At 50.3% G+C, this 20,638-nt stretch overlaps 1 protein-coding gene across 1 annotated transcript in view; it reads left to right on the plus strand.

Annotated features, from left to right (window-relative positions):
• The first annotated feature begins 4,420 nt into the window (after positions 1 to 4,420).
• NTSR1 (neurotensin receptor 1) overlaps positions 4,421 to 20,638 on the plus strand; it is a 64,839-nt gene continuing 48,621 nt past the window's right edge. The window contains exon 1 of the mRNA XM_056355041.1: positions 4,421 to 5,276. Coding sequence (XP_056211016.1) covers positions 4,608 to 5,276 — 669 coding nt within the window. The 5' untranslated portion in view covers positions 4,421 to 4,607. The remainder of the gene's footprint in view (positions 5,277 to 20,638) is intronic.

Consider the following 20,638-nt stretch of genomic DNA (forward strand, 5'->3'; position numbering starts at 1 on the left):
TGTGATCATTGCTCTGCTCTGGGTATGGTCTGTGTGCTTTGCCAGCCCACACACTGATGTGCTCACACTGTAGAGTCTCAGCAGGTTACTTTGCTATGAACATCAGAGGCAATAAATATCCCATGTATCAACTGTTTCAATTTAAAATACTCTCCTGAAATCAGTTCAGCCAAAGGTAGTAAATAGCATGCAGCTGTCGGGAATCTTTTATTGCTCATCCAATCTAGCAATACTTTATTTTGTGGTATATTGAGTGTAGAAAGGGATGCACTTCCATGCCTGTAAGTAATGATACAGTCAATACTATCATTAACAAAGCTGATACATGTTCCTTTTTCTGTCAGCCCTTTCTCCTTTACTTCCTTGTTTTACAAATGTAGCATCCTTAAAAAAGCCCTGTACACCCCAGGACTTTACCTTCCCAGCCCACCTTAGACACTCCTGACTTTTAGGGAGTCTGTCTATAGTGAGTCCACTGGGAACTGATTTTAAAGGCTTGAACCAGTGCAGAATTACCTGACTCGAGAACCTGCTCTAACAGATATTTGGGACTGGTGCTCGGACCTCAGTGGGAAGAAGGTTGATGCTATCCCTTAGCACCCGCCTCTTGCAGAGCTTTCTCTCTGCTGCTTTCCATGCCCTTTTGAAAAATCCCACCTGGCAAAAATCAGATGGGAATAGTATTAATACGAAAAATTCCTACTGGTTCCCAGTTGTACCTGGAAAAAGCAAAGATGAAAAACACTTGGGTCAACATAGAAGGGAGTGAGACAACCTGTGGACCTCACATCTTGGGCACTGTGGGATGCTCAGCTCAAAGTCCAGGCAGTTTTAATAGATGAGGTCTTGGGGTGACATTTTCCTGCAATATTTTAAGTAAATGCCTTGCTGTAACATTTGAGATCAGGCATCTCCTGGTCTCCATGATTCTTTTCCTTTTTAAGCCACAGGCACACACATACAAAATATATTAAAACGAACCCAGCTTAGCTAAAAGGTCGGCTAGTTCGGAAACAAACAGCGGGGATTTAGGCTGGAGGCTTTGATGCACGAGAAGTGAGTAGTGCCTCTCTGGCTCTGCTGTTGGTTGAAGGGGAATGCGGATTAAAACCTTGCAGGGAGCAGAAGTGAAGGCAAGAAGAGATTCTTTTATCATTCATTTCATTATGCCACACCAGGAAAGGGACTTCACACCTCCCCCAGGCCACACGCTAGCGGTGGGGTGAGTAAAGGGGTGCTGGATAGATGTGCAAGGCAGGGACGGGGTCAATGTCTTCCTTTGGCAGGCTAAACCTCTCCCAGCTCCAAGACCAGGGTCTGCAGGGCTCAGGCGTAGACTGCCACAGCACTCTCCAGACTATCAAGCTGCAACAAAGTCTTTTACCACCTCATACCAGCATACTCTTCATACCAGTCCTTCTGCTGCCTTCTCCTCATCTTGCATCATCCAGGGCATATGTTCTCTCTCCTCTTGCTTCTTCCTTTCTCCACGTCTTCCTTGGCTCTTAACAGACCAGCCACAGCTGCACCTTATCTACATCGACCAACCCGCCGCCCCTGAAGTCAACCCACAGCTGTATATTATCAATGCTAATTAACCCAGCTTCATTCTTCTACAATTTCCCCCTTTTTTTTTTTTCCTTAACATTTCATACCTTATGTTTTTAACAATCATTACAACCTTTCTACAAACAAATTTTTCATACAGTCCTCTATAATTCCTCTACAGTGGACCAGGAGTAGGTGTCCAGCTCTGTAAAAGTGATGTGAGGGCAGAAGGCAGAACCTGCCTGGACAAAAAGCTTTCTAAAAAAGAGGGGAGAGGTTGACATTTCATTATGAAGAGAGACAAGACTTACTTTTATTTTCCCCTTTACAGGAACTGTCCTGCACTTCTGCACGGGGAACGGCAAGGCTGCATCCCAGAAGCTGAGCCCTCTGCTCAAACGCAGCTCTGGGAGAAACAGGACAGAGTGGAGCTGTCTGCATGTGACAGCAAGAATGCTTCACACATGGCTGAGACAGACCTGCCATGGAACTAACGGAATTTATTAAATTAATTAGCTCCTAGCAGTATGCTAGAAGGGAGCACCCGGCCCATTTGCTGGGTGGTCAGTACCCTTGTAGTGCACTTTCATGCAAGCAGCGATAGTACAAACTGCACCAGCCTGTTAAAGCGTTGATCATAATTTGACAGCAACACTGTTCCCAGGTACCTGACATTTCAGTGTGCCATCAGAACTATTTTTGAACTATATCTCTTAATATTCCCTGCCAGTACTTGGCATGGAGGGAAAGTGGAGGAGGTGGCACATGGAGCACTCGGGAACAGCTGCCGGGACAGAGCAGGGCAATGCAACACTGTCCTTGTTAGCAGCTGTGCTGGTGTGTCACCTGTGTGCAGAAACACAAGGCAACAGAATCCAAACCAGAGCATTTCTAGGGACAGCTATTGATATAAACGTGCACATTCAGTTTGGAAAATTAGACCAGCAGATGGGTATCTTGCTTGTTGGGATATCAATTGCTTTCCGCAAGGCCAAAATGAAGTTACAGGACCAGGAAAGGACAATAACTCTTAATTATCCACAAAGATCCCAAAGGAACTTGCTGCCTCTGTGGCAGAAGTGCTTTAGTCCAGGAGCACGGGGTTTGTGCTCAGACCACCAAGCCATAAGCTCCCCCCAGCTTGGGGGTTTAGGAATAGGGCCACTGGGCACCCGGGAGAAGGCTTGCACCCCAGCTGCAGCTCTCCTCCAGACATTGGTACAACCCACCTCTTACTCCACGTTCTGCTTGCTTTCTTTGGGATAAATACTCTTGATCCATCCTCAGTACTCATCCCAGGACCAGGAACAACAGGTGAGACCAGTTGGGAACACCAGCCCTGGCAACTCCTCTCAGCTAGTACAAATTTCCTAACAGAAGCTTTTAAATGAAAGGAACATGGGTGTTAAGAGATTATTAGTCATTCGTCAAACTAGTGTGGGATGAGTGCTGGAAAACATTTTTCTCTGAATTTGTATGAATAATATGACTAAATAAATCTGATTTTTGGTTAGTCTTCCATGGCAAGCCTATTGGATGGCTCTAAGAGGAGGGAAGCTTGGGGGAATATTGACTCTTGGCAGATTGCTGTGGAAAGTTCACTCTTTGCATGCAGAGATGATTTGATTGACTGCAGCGTTAGACATGTTGCATTGAGTGGCTAAGTAGTCTGCAGGACCTTGGTGAACACAGAGCCTACGGGCTGTGGGGAACCAGGTACCCAACATCTGCTAATGAATGGGACAAATTATGGCTGTCGTGGGATAAACCAGTGATTCCCTGAACGGGATCTTCTTAGATCTCCTCTATGCATTTGTAAGGATTTTACCATGAAGACAACCAAGTGGACAAGAGCATACTGGAGTTTTACACGGTGGGCCTGAAAGAATAACCCCACCACTGACCCTTCGCCCTTGGGGGCCCTTTCCTATGGGGGATCCCCTTGCCACCTTCAGCATCCCCATGGCACCCCCTGCCCCTGCAACAGGGCAGATCAGGCAGGTCCCCACAGCCCGAAATGTGAGGATCTGGGGATTAGGGAGAAGTCAGTGAAGGGGACGGACGCCAAGCAGCTTGCTGCTGTGCCAGGGTGCTGAGGGCGCCCGGGCACGGCAGGGGTAGGTATTCTTAGATGTTTTTTCCCCTCTTTTAAATGCGTTTCTCCTAGCAGCAGCAGCAGCAGCAGCAGACTGGGTATTTGGGAACGAGCGGAACAGAGGGATGTCCAAGGGTGATGGAGCAGCCCTGGTATCCCTCCTCTCCTCGGGGGTGGGGGGGTGGGGGGGGCTGTGCTCGTCCCCCCAGCACCCCTCAGCTGACAGCCATGACTGTGTCTGGCTGTGAGGGCTGGAGATGAGGGGGGGGTCCCAACGGGGAGGGGCTGTGCAGCCCAGCCCGGGCCGTACTCCCTCCCTCCCACCCCGGGCCCCGCTTGGGCACCGAGCTGGGGGTGCGGAGCCCACCTGGGCGGCGGGGGGCGGGGAGGGGGCCGAGCCGAGGGGCCGCCCCCGGGCCCGGGGGAAGGCAGCGGCGGCGGCGGCGGCGGCAGCGGCGGGGCGGGCGGGGGTGCGCGGGGGCGGGGGTGTGCGCGGCTGTGGATGTGCGCGGTGTGTGCGCGGGGGCGGAGGTGTGCAGGTGTGCGCGAGGGGTGCGGGGGTGTGCGCGGGTGCGGAGGGGTGCGGAGGTGTGCGCGAGGGGTGCGGAGGTGTGCGCGGGTGCGGAGGGGTGCACGGGTGCGGGGCTGTGCGGAAGTGCGCTGAGTGTGCGCGGGTGCGGGGGTGTGCGGGGAGGCTCGGGCGCTGCCCGGGCACATCTGGGCGCCGGGGAGCCGCAGGCAGTAGCGAGCCGGGGCCGCTGCGGGCGGGGGGTGTGTGTCTCACACGCACACGCACACGCACACGCACACGCGCGGCCGCCCGGCAGCGGCAGGCGCCTCCTCCCCGCCGCATTAAAACGAGCCAAGTTTGCCGGCCGGGGGCAGCGGCACGTCGGGGCGCGGCGGCGGGTGCGGGCGCGGCGGCGGGTGCGGCGGCCCCGGTGGGGCCGGCCCGGCCCCGGGGATGCACCTAAACGCCACGGCCACGGCCGGGCCGGGGGAGGCCCTCCACCTGCACCCCGGCGGCCACGCCAACGCCTCCAACCGCTCCGACCTGCTGCCCAAAGGGCCGGACGAGGAGGACCTAGACGTCAACACCGACATCTACTCCAAAGTGATGGTGACCATCATCTACTTGGCTCTGTTCTTGGTGGGCACCGTGGGCAACTCCATCACGGCGTACACGCTGGTGCGCAAGAAATCGCTGCAGAACCTGCAGAGCACCGTGCACTACCACCTGGCCAGCCTCGCCTTCTCCGACCTCCTCATCTTCCTCCTCTGCATGCCCATCGAGCTGTACAACTTCATCTGGGTCCATCACCCCTGGGCTTTCGGGGGGGCCGTCTGCAAGGGCTACTACTTCCTCCGGGACGCCTGCACCTACGCCACGGCGCTCAACATCGCCAGCCTCAGCGTGGAGCGCTACATGGCCATCTGCCACCCCTTCAAAGCCAAGAGCATCATGTCCCGCAGCCGCACCAAGAAGTTCATCAGCTGCATCTGGATCGCCTCCTTCCTCCTCGCCGTCCCCATGATCTTCACCATGGGGGAGATCTACGGCAAGGACCAGGACCCCGACTCCCTCATCTGCACCACCATCGTGGACCCCTCCACGCTGAAGACGGTCATCCAGGTGAGGCTGCCGGCGGCGGGAGGGTGGGGGGGGCGGCGAGCAGCCGAGGCCGGGCAGCCGCCCCCTTCCCCGGGTGCGGGTGGGCAAACTTTGCGGAGACAGCGGGGGGGGGGGGGGGGGGCGCAGGACGGGGAGGGGGGGACGGGCTCGGGAAGGGGGTGTCCCGGGTGGCCCTGATGGGGCGGACCGGCCCAGGGTGCGGGCTGGCGGGATCTGGGGGGGGGACGCGGGGGGGAGGGTGTCTCAGCTCCGCTGTGCCCACCCTGCACCCCCTCCTGCCCCCCAGCGCTGGGACCCTGCAGAGGGGTAAACCCCTCGGTGCGAGCCCCCTCCCCCAGCTCTCTCCCACGCCGTCCCGGAGTGGCCCCCCCCGTGCGTAGCCCCCCGCTCCGCCTGCGGCCACCGGCTCGGAGCGGGGGTGCCCGGGTCCCCCCCAGGCGCGGCGGTTCATGGCCAGGCAGCCCGCACATCGCCACCCTTTCCCTGCTCTCCTGCATCTCCTTGCCCTCTGCTGGAAAGGGGTCGGCAAGATCGAGGGAAATAAAACCGTCTCCCCGCCCCACTACCAGTTTCTCGGGTTGATCCGGAGCCCGTTTCATCCGTGTAGTGACAAGATCTAATCCCAGAAAGTTTTGGGAACAAGGTGTAGCATAGGCATCCGGAAAGGAACTGCATCCTCCAAGCCAGAGGCTGGTATTTCTACTAGGTTGGGGGAAATCCGTAGCTGGTGTAACTAGCAGAGCCCTCCTCCCTTCCGAAAGGCTTTGCTGGTCTCCGCACACTGCTCCATCTCACCCGCCCCAGCGAGGACAGGATTTCAGCATCAACACTTGCTGCGCTCCAGTGCTCTGAGGGGTCGAGGCATTTGTTTACTGGAGCATTAGGCTTGAAAAATGTAAGAGACAGAAAGAGCAAGACACCAACGCACAGTCCCCTTGCTGCCAGGCTTGCATGTGATAACTTCTTAATCTTTTATTTTCAACACAAATTTCAGGTGGTTTTAATCAGCGGCCAGCTAGAATTTCAAACTGGATGTGTACTAGAGCCTTTGAGGTGTTCCCACAGTTAAAGGGAGGGAACTCAAACTGAAACAAATCCGAACCGTTTCTCCCACTAAAAGCGGGCGAGGGCACATGCAGTCAGATTTAAGCCCAGAGCCTGCAGGTGTTTGGATGTGTCTCTCCAAGTTTCCCCCTGTAGCGCTCCAATAACCTAAAATCCAGCCCCCACAGAGGCTCTGGATTCCCTCTGGATTTTGTCTGGGTAACTAACTTTCATCTTGAGGTGGTGGGGCCTGTATTTCTCCTGTAGATGCTTGGTAGATGTTGTCAGTAGCAGCCCAGTGTACTTAACCCAAATTCTCTGCTCTCTAAGGAGATGTGAGACATCTGATTTGAGAACAGTGTGGCTGAAATCCATTATTTCCAGTCATCTTCCTCTTACTATTAAACTGATGCTCATTGTTACCATGATAGGGCTAAAACCAGAGGATTATTTCCTAGCCATGTCTTTGGAGATTACAGTTTAAACAATTCTCAACACATTTTACAGTCTTGCTATTATTCAGGCTATACCTTATCCTGTTAGCCAAGGAAGAAGTAGGCAGATGTGAATGCACAGTATGTGAAGTTCACCTGTGGGCTTTTCCTCATTGATTTTTTTAATTATTATTATTTCACTTGTGAATTAATTTAAAAGTAAAAAGAAAGAGGCAGCTGTTGGGGGGGAAAAAAACAGCCAGCTCTACCATACGGTTCCTTCTCAGGGGATCTGTCTACAAAAGTAGATTTGCTAAGATAGGAAGGCTGTTTGATGGCTTTGCTCCGTTCCTCCAAGCACAGGGATGCAGCACACAACGTGATGCAGGGTCCTGGACCAGGGAAGGCTCCAGAGCGAATAAGCAAAGCAGCTGCAAGTCAGGTTTGAAGTGCGTTAATGGAAACCTTGCACAGCGTGTGAGCGGGCAGTCTCACATCGTAAGCTGTGCAGAGGTTTAAAAAAAGACAAATAATGGAAGACCTGTGAAAGAAAGGGCAGTGGTGATGTGGAGAGTGACGTGCAGAGGTCTTGCTGGTCGGAGATCTGGAGCCCTGGTCTTTCACAGTGGATTCAAGCTTGGTTTAGAGCAGGTTTTTGCATCTCTTTGCATTCATTTTCGGTCTTTAAATTAAGCAGAGCAATGATGCACTTGCTCGAGCTGGCAAATCACTTGTAATAAATCACTCAACATATTTCACTCCTCTTCCTGTTTGGCAAACAGTCTAAAGCAAATTGGGATTATTTTTTTTTGGAAGCCATTAGTTCTCCAAGAGGTTTTATTTGTTGAATGATTGAAAGCCAGTCCCAGAACAGAGCAATTGTAACCATTTATAGACTCAGAGCACAGTGCGAGCTATGGTTCTGCTGGGATCATTGCAGGAGAATGCTCCTCCTTGGACTGGAACAAGCTTCTCAGGATGAATATCTGAGTGTATTAATTTAACATCTCTGATTTTGAAATAGTTCCTTTGTATTTCCTTTGAATATTTAAGTTTTAATGGGCATTCCTGAGCGAAACTAGCCCATGTGTGAACAACCAGGTTTCCTTATTATAATAATAATAATAATAAAAAAGTTAACTGTTCAAACAACACTCAGCATATTTGATTCTCATTCGTATTACTTAGCTTGTACCCCTTAAGCTCCACAACAACTGTAAGAAGTAATTACTGATATTCTTCTAGTAATTACAGATTGCTCAGTGGCACATGCTGATAAGCAGGGATAGCAGTAAGTGAGATGTTCTGCAGCATGTCACTGTGTGTCAGCATGCTCAGCACAGCCAGGCACTGCACATCTCGCTTCGTGCCACCAAGACATAAGCTCTGTGTGGCCTCTGATACTTAACTCCTTACAACAGGACTATTTCCCAGCTTTGTTTATCACTATCCTTGCAGCTGCTGAAATCAACCTGCAAATCTGTTGTATCTTCATTGCCAAGCTTGCCTGTTACTGCTGTCAGTTAGGGATGTCTGGTTTGAATATAGGCATCAGCATGGGATCTGGTAGCAGGATTAACTCCATTATAGCCACATTATTTAGGTCTAGTTGACACTTAAACTGGCAAACAGCCTCTAAAACACACTGCAGCCAGTTTTAGGATTTTTTTCCTCATAAATTAAACACCTCTTAAAGCCATCCCCATAAAAGTGGATTTATATTTTTATGCTGCTTTGGAGGAGGTTTTAAAAGCTACTCCTTGTGGCAGCATCAGATAAGAGAGCTCCAAGGGAAGGCAGAATGTTTCCCCTCTTCACTTGTGAGTTGGTACCTGTGGGTTTGGCTACTTCACAGCCTTGCTGCTGGCTCTGGGGCCAGCTTCCCCCGAAACAGGAGCCCATGGAGTGTCCCATCCCACCGCCTGCAGCCCTGCATGCCGTTAGCATCATACACTCTCAACCTTGCTTTTCAAAAAGGTCTGAATTTAATTGTTATTTGCATGGCCAGATGGCTGCGCAAATCGATTTTTGTTCATTGCTTCCTACTGTCTTACCTTCATACCTTCCTTCTGGAGCGGTCCTTAGTGGACGTGGGGAAAGGGGGGAAGCTGAATGAAATACCTACAGTCCTGGTGCACCATCAGTCCCAGCACAGAGTCAGGCAACTCCTTTGAGCTAAAATCCCAGGATTTTAACTGAGCCTGGACCGGGCACACGTGCGAGGGGAGCCTGAGTGTGGGCAGCTCTCTGGCACCCCATAATTCATGGGAGAGAGAGAGAAATGTGTTTTCCCACTGGTATGACACAGTCTGTGCTTGGATGGCTCTGCTGAAAATGTCCCCTAAGTTATGGCAAGTGCCTGGGTAGATAGTGTCTGACACATGCTAATGTTTTATTTGCATGGACAGCTGGTGTGAACCCATTTATTAAAACACATGGCAGCAGGCCCTGCGCCTCCATAAACTATCACAGCTCCATCAGCTCCAAGTTGCTCATTTGGTAGGACAACTTCTTGGAAAGCACATTGGGAACTTCTCTGGACCTCCTCACGGATTTGGGTGGGCAGCTGCTGCAGCTCTGCTCTGCATCAGCCCACCCTCGCGTGGCAGCAGCTTGCCTCACCCTCCATCCCTCCCTTGTTTATTATGTTTTTGAAGCCTGCTCATAGTTCAGATGATTTGTAGAGTAAATAACCCTGCACATGAAACAACCGCTTGCCCAAAGAGGTCCTCTGCTTTATTTCTTCCTGCATTTCTTCTTGCGATGCCTTTGAAGGAATGTGCCGAGCAGCCTCAGGACTGAAGGGGATGGGAAGGAAGGACCAGGTGCTGGAGCTGGGAGGCACAAGGTGCAGCCTGGCCTCTCAGCATCCATTAACGCACTCTCTACACACTCTTCCAAGGACATCTACTCAATTCCCATTTGTCTGAGAGGCCCACGAAGTTATTAATTTCATGAACGATGTTGCAAATGCATTTTCCTCCAGCGAGGAGCACCTCGGCGGGGTGGAGTGATGAGCTCTCTGCCACAATGGCGCACGGTCAGTGAGGTGGGCAGCAGGGCTCTGCCTGCTGGCGGATCTGTGGTGCCATGTAAATAAGCATGACAAGCATTTCTGTGTAGTACGTGAAAACAGCAAGCCATAAAACCAAATGGCTGAATTCTCTCTGGGTTTGCTGGCAAATCATGTCCAGGATTAGGCAATGGCTTAAGCTAAGGAATCCTGCGCTGATACTGATGGTGACAAGAGGAATTGATGTTGGTTGCTTTTCCTTAGGTTGCAGCCAAATTCTTACTATGGCTTTTAATAACAGTACTGCTGTAAACCGCTCACAGCAGCTCCGTGCAGTGATAATCCCACCCATTGGGCCTGGATGGCAAAACTGTTCTGGCTACACGTGCAGGATCTGTGCCCACCAGAGAAGCCCACACCTGGGTGCCGCCAACTCCTCTGGCAGCACAACAGATGGGCACCTTTGTAGCAGGACTGTGTCCCATCCCGTCACAGTGCCACCAGCCCATCAGGTAGAGAAAAAAAAAATGAAGATATTGCTGCTTAAATTTTTCTGGATCCATCACCACAGTGATGGAGAGAGACACCCGCCCCAGTGGGGATGCCCATCTGTGGTGGTGTGAACATCCCTAAAAAGCTGCCTTTTTTCCATGGACTACACAGGGAACACAGGGCTCTAATTCAGCATATGCACAACAGCCCAGCCTGCCTAATCCCAGCCTGTTTACACTGTGGTCCATCTTGCAGCTTGCTCTAAATTAAATAAGCTCTTGTGTTCATTGCTTTACATAACCACTTGGCCTGCTGTGTTTTGCCAGTTCTTACATAATTTCTTCTTTTTTTTCCCCCCAATTGATTTTAATTCACTTGATTTCTTTTTCCCTCCCCCTTTCTGAGATGTCAGCTGGAGGAATAATAAAAGAATGAGGAAATGTGGCTGATCAATTTAGCTCTTAGGTTTTCCTCTTAATAGCAGTATGAAAAAGCAGAAGAGATGAAGGTAATCTAGCAGTTCCTCTTCCCAGAGAAAAAAAGAAAAAAAACCCAACAAAACCTGCAGCTGCCTTTAATCTTCTTCCAGATCATTTAAAACAGCTATTTAATTGTCTTCTCCCTACTTCCTCCCTCCTTTCCCTTAAAGGCTTTTACTATCGTCTCTGTGCAGCATCTGCTTGAGACTCACAGATGGCACTTCTGCTTCCTGACGTTTCGAAACACTTCTGTGCCCTGCCTGCGGCACGCGTGACAGGCAGCATCCCACCACAGGGCACATGGGTGCCCGGGCAGGGGGCACAGCAGGCTGTGGGCTTCGGCAGTGTCACCATCGTCTTTTCTCTCCTGTGAAATTACCCTTTGCTGAGGGGCAGAGACAGCGGGTGAGCAAAGGCACCCGGAGAGGCTGAGCGGTGTGGTAGGGTCCAGGGGCTGCCAGGGTGGGAAAGTCTGAGCGTTGTGGCCATCTAGCACTAAAGCAGATATTACCAGATGCCAAAAACAGCAGTGCTGGTGCTGACATCACTCCTGTCCCTCACATTAAGCAGATGAAGCTGGTTTATTACATTCCCAATCTGCTCTCTGGTATAAGCCACTCGTGCCACGTGAAGCTGCAGATGCTTCCAGGGCCCATCCTCCTCTTATCTCCATAGCCCACATCCCTCTCGCAGGTGTCAGCACCTTCAGTCTGCCACGGCAGAGAAAGGTGGACTGTAAATTCTGACTTTTCCCTACTTCTGTATGCACATGAGCACCCTGCAATCACTTTTCTGGTGTGACACCTGAGACCAGTCCAGTCTCAGCTGCTGGCCCCCATCACCCTCTGTAAGGACACGTCTGAGCAGGGTATGCGGCCAAGCCAGTCTCCTGGTTTCATGAAGAGCTGCCTTTCTGCAAGTGATAATGTTTTGCTGCCTTTGTTCTGGAGTTTGAGTTGATGTTTTTAAAATTCCCTTACCAAACGGTAAGTGTCCTCACTAGTCCCAGACCTCTTTGAAATGCAAGCCAAGAGCAATTTGCATCGTAATTAATGTTGGTCTGGCATCACATGGCGGGTGGTCCGGCAGCTCCCCTCCCCACGGAGGGCAGAGGGAGCATGGAGCTCCTCGAGCACAGCTGGGCATCACTTCCACCTCCCTTCCCAGGGTGCAGATGGCACCCAGCACAGGGGCTGCTCCTCAGCGGCGCGTTAGGGATGAATCCTGCAGAGCTTCAGCCTGGAGGGTGGCAGGACATGCCTTGGGGGACAAGGGAGTGAACAACCACCCTTGCATGAGCCCTGCCATGGAAAGCGACCTGAGCAAGACACAGGCACAAGGCTGTGGGCTGCTCACCTGCCTGGCTGCAGGCACCCAGCACCCGTGCCATCCCTGCCCAGGCTGGGAGAATAGCTCCCTTCTGTAATTTTGTGTGAGGGTGGGATCTCTTGGAAAGATGTAGGGTTTTTTTTCCTTAAATGAAACTCTCAGGGAGAGGGCCAGCTAACTCATCATGCTCCAGTAACATCAGCCCCCATATTTGCCATTTCTTCTATCCAATTTCAAAGCATCTTAGGTGTGGGATTAAAAATAAAAAGCTGATGATAAATCAGTTGAGCTGATGAGTTATTCAGGAAACAAGTGCTTGGGGCTGGTTTAGTGAAGATGGTGATAAGGGAGTACTAACCCTGACTGGGTAGCAACAATTTCTGAGCTGCCGGTTCATTGCCAGTATTTTTCTGTATTCAAAGTATCAATCATTAAGTTTTCCATGGATGGGAGGGAAACAACAGTGAGACAGTTTTATATCCCTATACCCAAGTGCCTTCCTGGCACATCGGTGTGTGGAGGTCCATCCTCTTCCTCCCTCCCTGGGGTACCAGAAACCTGTCATCACCCCTGCTCCTGCCGGGGCAGAGGGTGCTGTGGGAGCGTTGCTTTTGCCTTGGCATTTGGAGAAGATGTGTCCGGCAGGCTGGAGGAGCTGGTCACCCGCAGGTGGTTCAAGCATGTGAGATTCACTTCTCATCTCCTGCAGCTTCTTCACTTCAATAATTCTCCACGCAGTGAATGCACTGCCGGGCACTGCTTCATGGGGGCTTTTTTTCTCCCATGGAAAAAAAAAATAGAATGAGAAATGTCTTTTTAGCTGAATTTTTTTTTGAGAGAGAGAATGTTCAGTGAGGTTTCTTTGAAGCTTTTCAGTTCTCAGGAACTAGAGACAATTGCCAGCTGAAGACAGAAATCAGAGAGAAGATTTTCCTAGTGGAAATGAGAAAAAAAAAAAAAAAAGAAAAAACATAAACTTTCAGTCTTCAGTATCCAAAAGGGGGAAAAAAGCGTCTCTCTATGCAGAGCGCTCATGAAAAAGGTGGGAGTACCTCTAAAACCACGCACAGTGAAAAGCATATTCAATATCAGCAAATTGGAGGTGTCAGTGACAGCTAAGCTGGGGACATACCCTGGGTTTGGTGGCATCGCTCATGGCCTTGTTGCTGGCTCCGGCGGAGCAGCCCCTGGCCGTGTACACCTCCCCTGGCGCTGAACCCTCTGCAGTACATCGCCCTTTATAAAACCTGCCAGGTGTCTCTGCCAGGCGAATTCCTCAATACATAAAAGAGTGTCACACAGCCTAGACAGGACTGGGTGTATGGCCTGATTTCAGCGTTTCCCCTTCTGTTTGAAGATGCCTTCTGGTACTTTCCTGCCAATTATTACCCCCTCTGGATAATAAAGAATAAATTTAGCACCTCCACTGTTACAGCCAACTTGTACTCTTGCAGCAAATGGTTTACCTTGCTTCAAGAGATTTGTTCCTTCTCCAGAGGAAATGAAGGAGATTAGCAAACACTCCCTTAGCACATGGTATGGCCATCAAGAGCCTCCTGGGATCCTGGAAGGTGTCTGAGGACCTTCATGTCAGGGACTCAGGGTGGATCCAGTCCAATCTTTCCATGCTTTCCCACTTGCTGAATGACCCCAGGAGAGATCACACATCAGTGCAACAAGCCCTGCCTCCTGGCAACAGTTGGTGTTTGGAACTGTCATATGGTAAAATATCATAAGATGTCCAGGTACTTTTTTTGGGGGGGGGGGCAATGCAAACCTGCTGCCGCTTTGCCTGGAGCACTTGCCTGACTTTTGGAGCCTGCAGGATGGTTTCCATTATGAGCTATGGGCTAACACAAGGTTGTCTTCTCTGATAGACTCTGGCTTACAGAGACAATGCACAGACCGCTGTTTTCTGAGCAGGCAGTGGGACTCCAGGAGAAAGTTACAGTCAGTTTGCTCAGGTTTCTGCCATGCAATGGATGTGCTGGTTGTCCTCCTGAGCAACTCAGCCCAGCTGACAGGTCCTGTCTTGCCCTTGCTGGCTCAGCCGGATGGATGCTCATGCACTGCCCTGGCTCTGCTGCTCAAGGCTTTGCGTGGTGTCCAGCAGCAGGAGGAGCAATCTCATCCCTTAACTACCTCATTCTCTTCCTCCTTTAACCATGAAGAAAGGGGCCTACCCACCCATCACCTTCTGCCAGACCTGTGGAGCAAAGACATGCTGTGTATCAGCTATGAATGTTTTGAAGCAGGATGGCTCAGCAGACCCCTATTTTTGATCAGGACTCCAAGCAGAAAATTAATACAGTCACTGCAATACGACATCCTATTAATTGCAACATAATCAAGAACAATGCAGGTCTGCAGTGCTGAACCAAATAAATATGATCTCAGTACTTAGTAGGACTGTCATATCACCTTGCTCCCTTGGAAGACGTTTTTAATTATTTGAGTATGTTCAATACCATATTAATGTTCTTTTTCCTCCTATTCTATGATTTTTTTTCAAAACCGTCTTATAGAAATGCAACTCTCACAGCCCCTAGGAAAGTTTAGCTCATTGCTTGCATTACTATTGATTCCTCCTGCAAACACCTTATATTTTATCCTCACAGGGACAAATTACACATTTTAATATACTCGTTTCATTCAGAGGAGAGACTCACAGGATTGAGTTCTCCTTCCCAAAGCCCACATTTCGTTTTTTATCACTGTCAGTCATGGATTTATGACCCTGTCATACTTAGTTGTTCCTTAACTCCGAGTGTGTGAAATGTGATAGTGCACTGTAGGAGGAAGAGGAAATATAGGTTCAGACTAATAAATAAATATTTGACCTCAAGTTACAATGATGGGGTGATGTATATGCCGCAAACTTCATAGGCTGCAGTCACTAAGCCGAGGGACAAACTCTACCCCACGCTTGGTTTCCTTCACTCCGCTTTGGCAGCTCGTGGGTGTTTCCTGGCCAGGAAAGCTGTGGGATGGAAAATCCCTTGAAAGGGAAAAAAAAATAGTATGCAGGAGTATGGTCAGAAAGCATATCACAGTGCAGCAGCCCAGCAGAGTGGGGCACGTGGCCAGCCTGGCAGACCTGGTCCAGCCTGGAGACCAAACCATGCCAGGAAACAAATCCTGTCATACCTGAGGCTCCAAGAGGCAGAGAGGAGCTGCGGCAGAGGAAAGACCCTGGGGAAAAGCAGCAATAAAGTAACCGAGAAGTTCACTGCCCCTTTGGGATATGCCTTTTTTTTCTCCCCTGAAAATCTAATTGAATTTTCTTTGCTCCCATCCTCAGCAGTACAGGAGGAGGTACAGGCACAGCCTCGTGCCTGCCCGGTTGTCCTGAAGAAAATCCCTAAGCAGAGTGTGGGGAGAGGCAGAGGAAAGCAAAGGACGGGGATCTGTGCTTTTATAGCAGGTTGCTTAAAAATGAGCTAGCAGGGTCTGAAAGCTGCTCAGGGGGTTAGACATGGATTAGTGGGCAGGAGGGCACAGGAGTGTGGTGTGCCGTTGCATCGATTGTGTGCCTTCCTCCAAGTGTTTGTGGTTTAATTTGTGTCCTGGTGTGGAAGGTCATTTCACAACCGTGCTGCCATGCTGCCCTCTGCCACAGGTACCACAACTGTTCCTGGCAGCTGTTACCGAGTCTGAAGCAAACCAGAACAACCCCAAACCCTTCTCTCATCTGTGCTGTGCTCGAGATGGTTGTTCCCACCTTGCCCTCCTCCAGCCCAGGGTCCAAATCAGGTGACATCCTCCTGCACCACGGAGCAAGGGGGCCAGCACAACTCCCATGTCTTAATAGTTTTCAAATTGTCTGACTCCAAAAATGACAGTGCTGGCAGCTGTGCTGCTGCAGCGAAGTTTGCAGGCAGCACGACATTTTGCAGGGCGATGGGTATGTGTTTCCCAGGACTGAAGCCCCAACTCCCATCACCCAGATCTCCTGAAATTGGGCTGCTGACTGCCGAGGGGTCAGGGGGAAAGCAGGTGTAGTTTGTGCTGCAGGAGCCAAGCCCCTGTCCCCATGCCACCAGCCGCACTGCCCTCGCTGCTCCTCGGAGCTCAGCTGCCCACAGCACGTACCGGGGAGAGCCCCAAAGGGCTTCTGCTGCAGGAGTCACCGTGCTGCCGCTGGAACACTCCCGGTTTACTCCAGGGATTTGAATTTTCATCATCAAAAGCTTCAGCTCTTGGACGTTTATGCAGTTGAACCCAGCTCTCACTTCATATACTCTGAGGCCAGGAGCAGTTTTCTTCAGTTATTTGCCTAAAATATGTTATGAATTCATCTCAGTGCAATTTAGCACAAACGTTTTCTTTCCTTACAGCCAGAAGAGCAAGGCTGACTGTGTTGCTATAATTAAGATGTTTATGTATCAAATGAAAAGACCGATGCACTTGAGGTATTTTGCTGAACATCATCTCCAGCAAACCTATACTTTATTCTGCCCAAGCCACAGTGTCCACAATACAGCCAGCAATGCTAGAGTTTGGGCTGACACTATAAACCCTGCTAAGGGGGTTCATTGCCCCCCAAAATGAGCTTCTCAGGGCACCGGTGACAGAACTTGTTACTACCATTTCCTCCAGCAGCTCAGGCAGCCGACCAACTCTCTGTGGTCCAGTGTTCACAGCTCTCATGCCTGAGCCTGCACTCAACAGCAGGACAGTGTTTGACTTAAATATGGCCTTTAATTTATTTATAGCTTCATATCCAGCACTCAGTATCATATTTAATGCAAATAACATTCAAGTGAAATCCCCACTGAGAGGCACGTTATGAAGATTAACAGCCTGGCTTTTCTATTACTCCAGTTTATATGGTGCTGATTTGTGCTTGGTGCTTTATAGGCAAGTGGTAAGGATGTTTGAATCAAGAGATCTGTATCTAAGACTGCCATTTCGCAAAAGTCCGTGCCTGAAAGCTTGCTTGTGGCTCCATGGCCAAGGGAAAAGGCTGGAGGCATAAAAACGTCAGGGAAATGCTGATGTGCAGGTAGATGAGAACCTCAAAAGGTAATCTCTTCTGGTCATGCATTAAGCCATCTGTGAGGGTTTTATTTCTTTTAATTATATAGCCCACTTTCCTTCCAATCAAGCTTTCAGGAAAATTAATCTCACCAAGTTTAAGAGGGCATTGAACATATTCTCATGCCCTGCAATTATCTGGAGCTGGTTTATTCCTTTGTATCGCCATGTGACAAGTTTGTCAGGTGTGATGCTGTGGGCACAGCCCCTCCTTACGGGCTTTATTAACAAGTTTGTTTCTGATCATCTGTCTGGGTCCTTCTCTGTCCCTCCCTCCCTCTGGCAACTTGGATGCCCAGGTCACTGCCCGAGTTCACCTTTCACAGAGGAGAAATGTGACCCATTAGCTACCAGGACAGAAATCAGTTTTGGTTTTCTTTTCACCATGGATCAGGCTTCTACTCCAGCTCCGCAGGGAAGCTGCTTCAGGCTCCACCACACTGAATAATGCAAAAGGCCTTTTGCAGGACGTTGCCTCCATGACTTGTGTCGAGACTTGTCTTGGCATCTGCTCTGCAGGTTGCCATCAAGCTGCAGTTCTGAGATGCATAAAGGAAAGAGACAAAACTCAGGGTCTTACCTGCTCCTTGGCTACTGCAGCTGAATGGCTGGGTATATTTGGACCCCAGCTCTCTTACACTTGGTCTTGCACAAACAACATTAAAGGATGGTACATGGAGGTATTTAAAAGACATGTAGACGTGGTTCTCTTGTTGCAAAGGGGCAGGAAAACCTCTCCTCCCTTTTCTCTAAGGGGGAGTCATGCAGCAGTGAGACCCCCTAAGGGCATCTATTCATCAAGGGAAGCATTGAGGTATCAGAAGGGAATAACCAGCCCAGCTTTAACTGGAGACAGGTCAGCACGATGGCAGCATGGCCAGAAACACTGCCTGTTCTGCTGGTTGTTTTCCAAGAGCGTCCTGGAGCCAGGCAAATATTATTCATTCTTTAGCGTCTACTGAGAAAGGAGTTTTGTTTGAAGATATAGCACTAGCAGCTACAATAGCTGTTTTTCTGAGGTCAAAGAAAATGGCAGAAGCCTACTAGACCGTCTAGCTCACTGCTAAACACAGTCTACTCAGGAGCAGCAAAAAGCTCGGAGGATTTCAAATAGCTCCATAGGGATGCATTTTCCCTCGGTTTGTCACCAAGCCAGAGTACGAGGGTCTCACTGACAACATGTCTCAGGGCAGCACTGCCAGTGAAAGCAGAACCGTTGTTAGCCAAAGAAACTGACTTTTAAAGGGGGACAGGGCAGAAAGGTGGCAATAGTAACGAGCACAAAGAGGCTGTGGCTCCCAGCACCCAGCTGTCCAAGCTCAGCTCCCAGCCGCACACCCACCCCATCTGCCTGCACCCTTCCCACTCCTCCCAAATCCCATCGGGTCCTGGCGGCGCTTCCCATGGTCTTGCCCTGTTTTACCACAGTTTCAGCTTGGTGCAATCCCTTAGCAAGCTGCTCGTTAAATTCCCCCTCCAGTGCTGCTCCCCACTGCACTGGGGGAGGGCTGGGGGCTCAGGGGTGCTGGAAGCAAGAGGAGTATTGCAGCTTACAGGCACGGGTCGGGCTCCAGGGCAGAGCAGCTGAGCTGTGTCGGGGGGAGCCACCCTGCTCCCGTGTGAGAAAGAACAGTCATCTAGTTCACTAGAGATATTAATGCTAGGGGTCCTCGAGGAGAAGAGAAGGAAGATGAAGCATGGCAGGAGCTCTTTCCTTTGACACTGAGATGCCAGGTGCATTACTGCTTGCCAGCTCTGTCTCTTCCAGCAGATGAGGTCTCCCACCCCTGTCGCTCCCAGCCTAGCATGAGTTCCTGTAAAAAGGGTCACAGAGATGTGATCTGCAGGGAATGGCTGTATCACAGGGAGAAATACAGAAGGCCGCTTGCTTTCCTGAATGCTTTTTCCCCTTCCCCCCCCGGTTTTCTCAATGGAGATGGTTCAGGAAAGACTACCACATATATAAAGATGTTATTGCCAGAAATAAAGCTGGCTTGTGTCTTCATTACTTTGAAACAAGTGTGTTTGGGAAAGAGAAAATTGCAGGGCATACTCTAGAGGTTTTCCCATATTGTGTAGTGCTGTGCTAAATTTCATGCCTTAAATATTGCCCCAGAAAAAGTTGTTTTTAAGGGCCCTCAGGGGCTGCCCCCCTCATTGTGGGGTTATGTCTCCTTGCTCTTGCACAAAGCAAGTTCAAATAATGTTTCTGTTTTCTGCTCTGAAGGTCAATGCTTTCTCCCCCCAGAAATAACAGAAAAATTTGTTAAAGTCATCAACTATTTAGAGAAAAAGGTAATTTACTCAGTTTCAATTAAAAAAAGAAACCCTAAAGCAATAAAAAACCCACTGGCAGCCTCTAAAACCTCAAAGCAAAGAGAGAAGGGCAGAAACGGGGCAAGAAATGACAGTTTTGTATACCTCCTGCTGGATGCTGATAGAAGAGGTCTTTGTGCCTGTGAAACAAAAGCAGTTTTCTGTTAAAGCAACTATTGACTCGGATCCTACAACCGCAGCTGTAGCTGTAGCTTTGCACAGACCGACTGCCTCGCGTCTGCTCGCCCCCGTGCAGCCGCTGCCCCTGCCTCCCCGCTGGGTTCAGCTCCAAGGGACCACTATCCCTTGGTGCCATAAATCATAGCTGTGCCTTCAAATTTGGAGGAAAAAAAAAACAAACCAAAAAACCCGTTTCAGGTGATTTTTCAGTAGAAGTTGGTTTGGGTTATTTGCATGGCTGTTCGTGTTTCCCATGACAGTGGCGTGTGGCTTTTGCTCAGGCTGTGTCTGGCAGGGTGCAATCCCTGATTTTTCATGCGGATTTGCACTAGCGCCTTTCCTGAGCCACCCTCCTGACAACAGAGAGCAGCTTGTTTTTAAGGCCATATTGATCCAGCTGTAGAGATTTGACTTGTGGTCTGTGGGGACGGTTGAGAGAAAATTGAAGCGCAGCTGAAAATCTTCTGGGCATTAATTCCTTTTCAGCAACGGGACTCTTTGGGAGGCTGGTCTGCATCCCAGTGCCTCACACTAAAGGAAAACCATAATAGCAGATTCCCCTCTCTTTCTGCCCTGCAAATCTCACCCCAGCACTTTTGCAAAACCTGCTTGTGCGTGGAGCCGTTGCCTCAACCTTGTCAGACCCAGCATCCCCGCAGGAGCGGTGCTGCTCTTCTGCTAAGAGCCAGCCCGTGTCTGGGGCCTTTCAGATCAGTGTCTCGGCAGCGGTGAAACCACTCAGGTGGAGAATGGGTCTTTCTGCCTGGCTGCCTCCACTTATGAACAGTCACCGGTCCCAAGCACAGGGTTGGTGGTGTGGTGGGGCAAAGCTGTTTTCCTTCCCTGCAGCTGGGTGAGCCCAATGCTTCCAGCATCAACCCTGTATCAGCTTGCCAAGCTGCTTTTATTGTGCACATTGTGCATATGTGTTACACCAACATACCTGTTGGCATAAATCATGGAATCAAGGGAGAGATTCCTGGGAATTGCCCAGGAACGGGGTTGTCAATCAAAGACCTGTTCACCAGTAGTGATGGG

This window comes from Falco biarmicus, chromosome 10, assembly GCF_023638135.1.
Source record: "Falco biarmicus isolate bFalBia1 chromosome 10, bFalBia1.pri, whole genome shotgun sequence".
In the NCBI taxonomy this organism is placed as follows: Eukaryota; Metazoa; Chordata; class Aves; order Falconiformes; family Falconidae; genus Falco; species Falco biarmicus.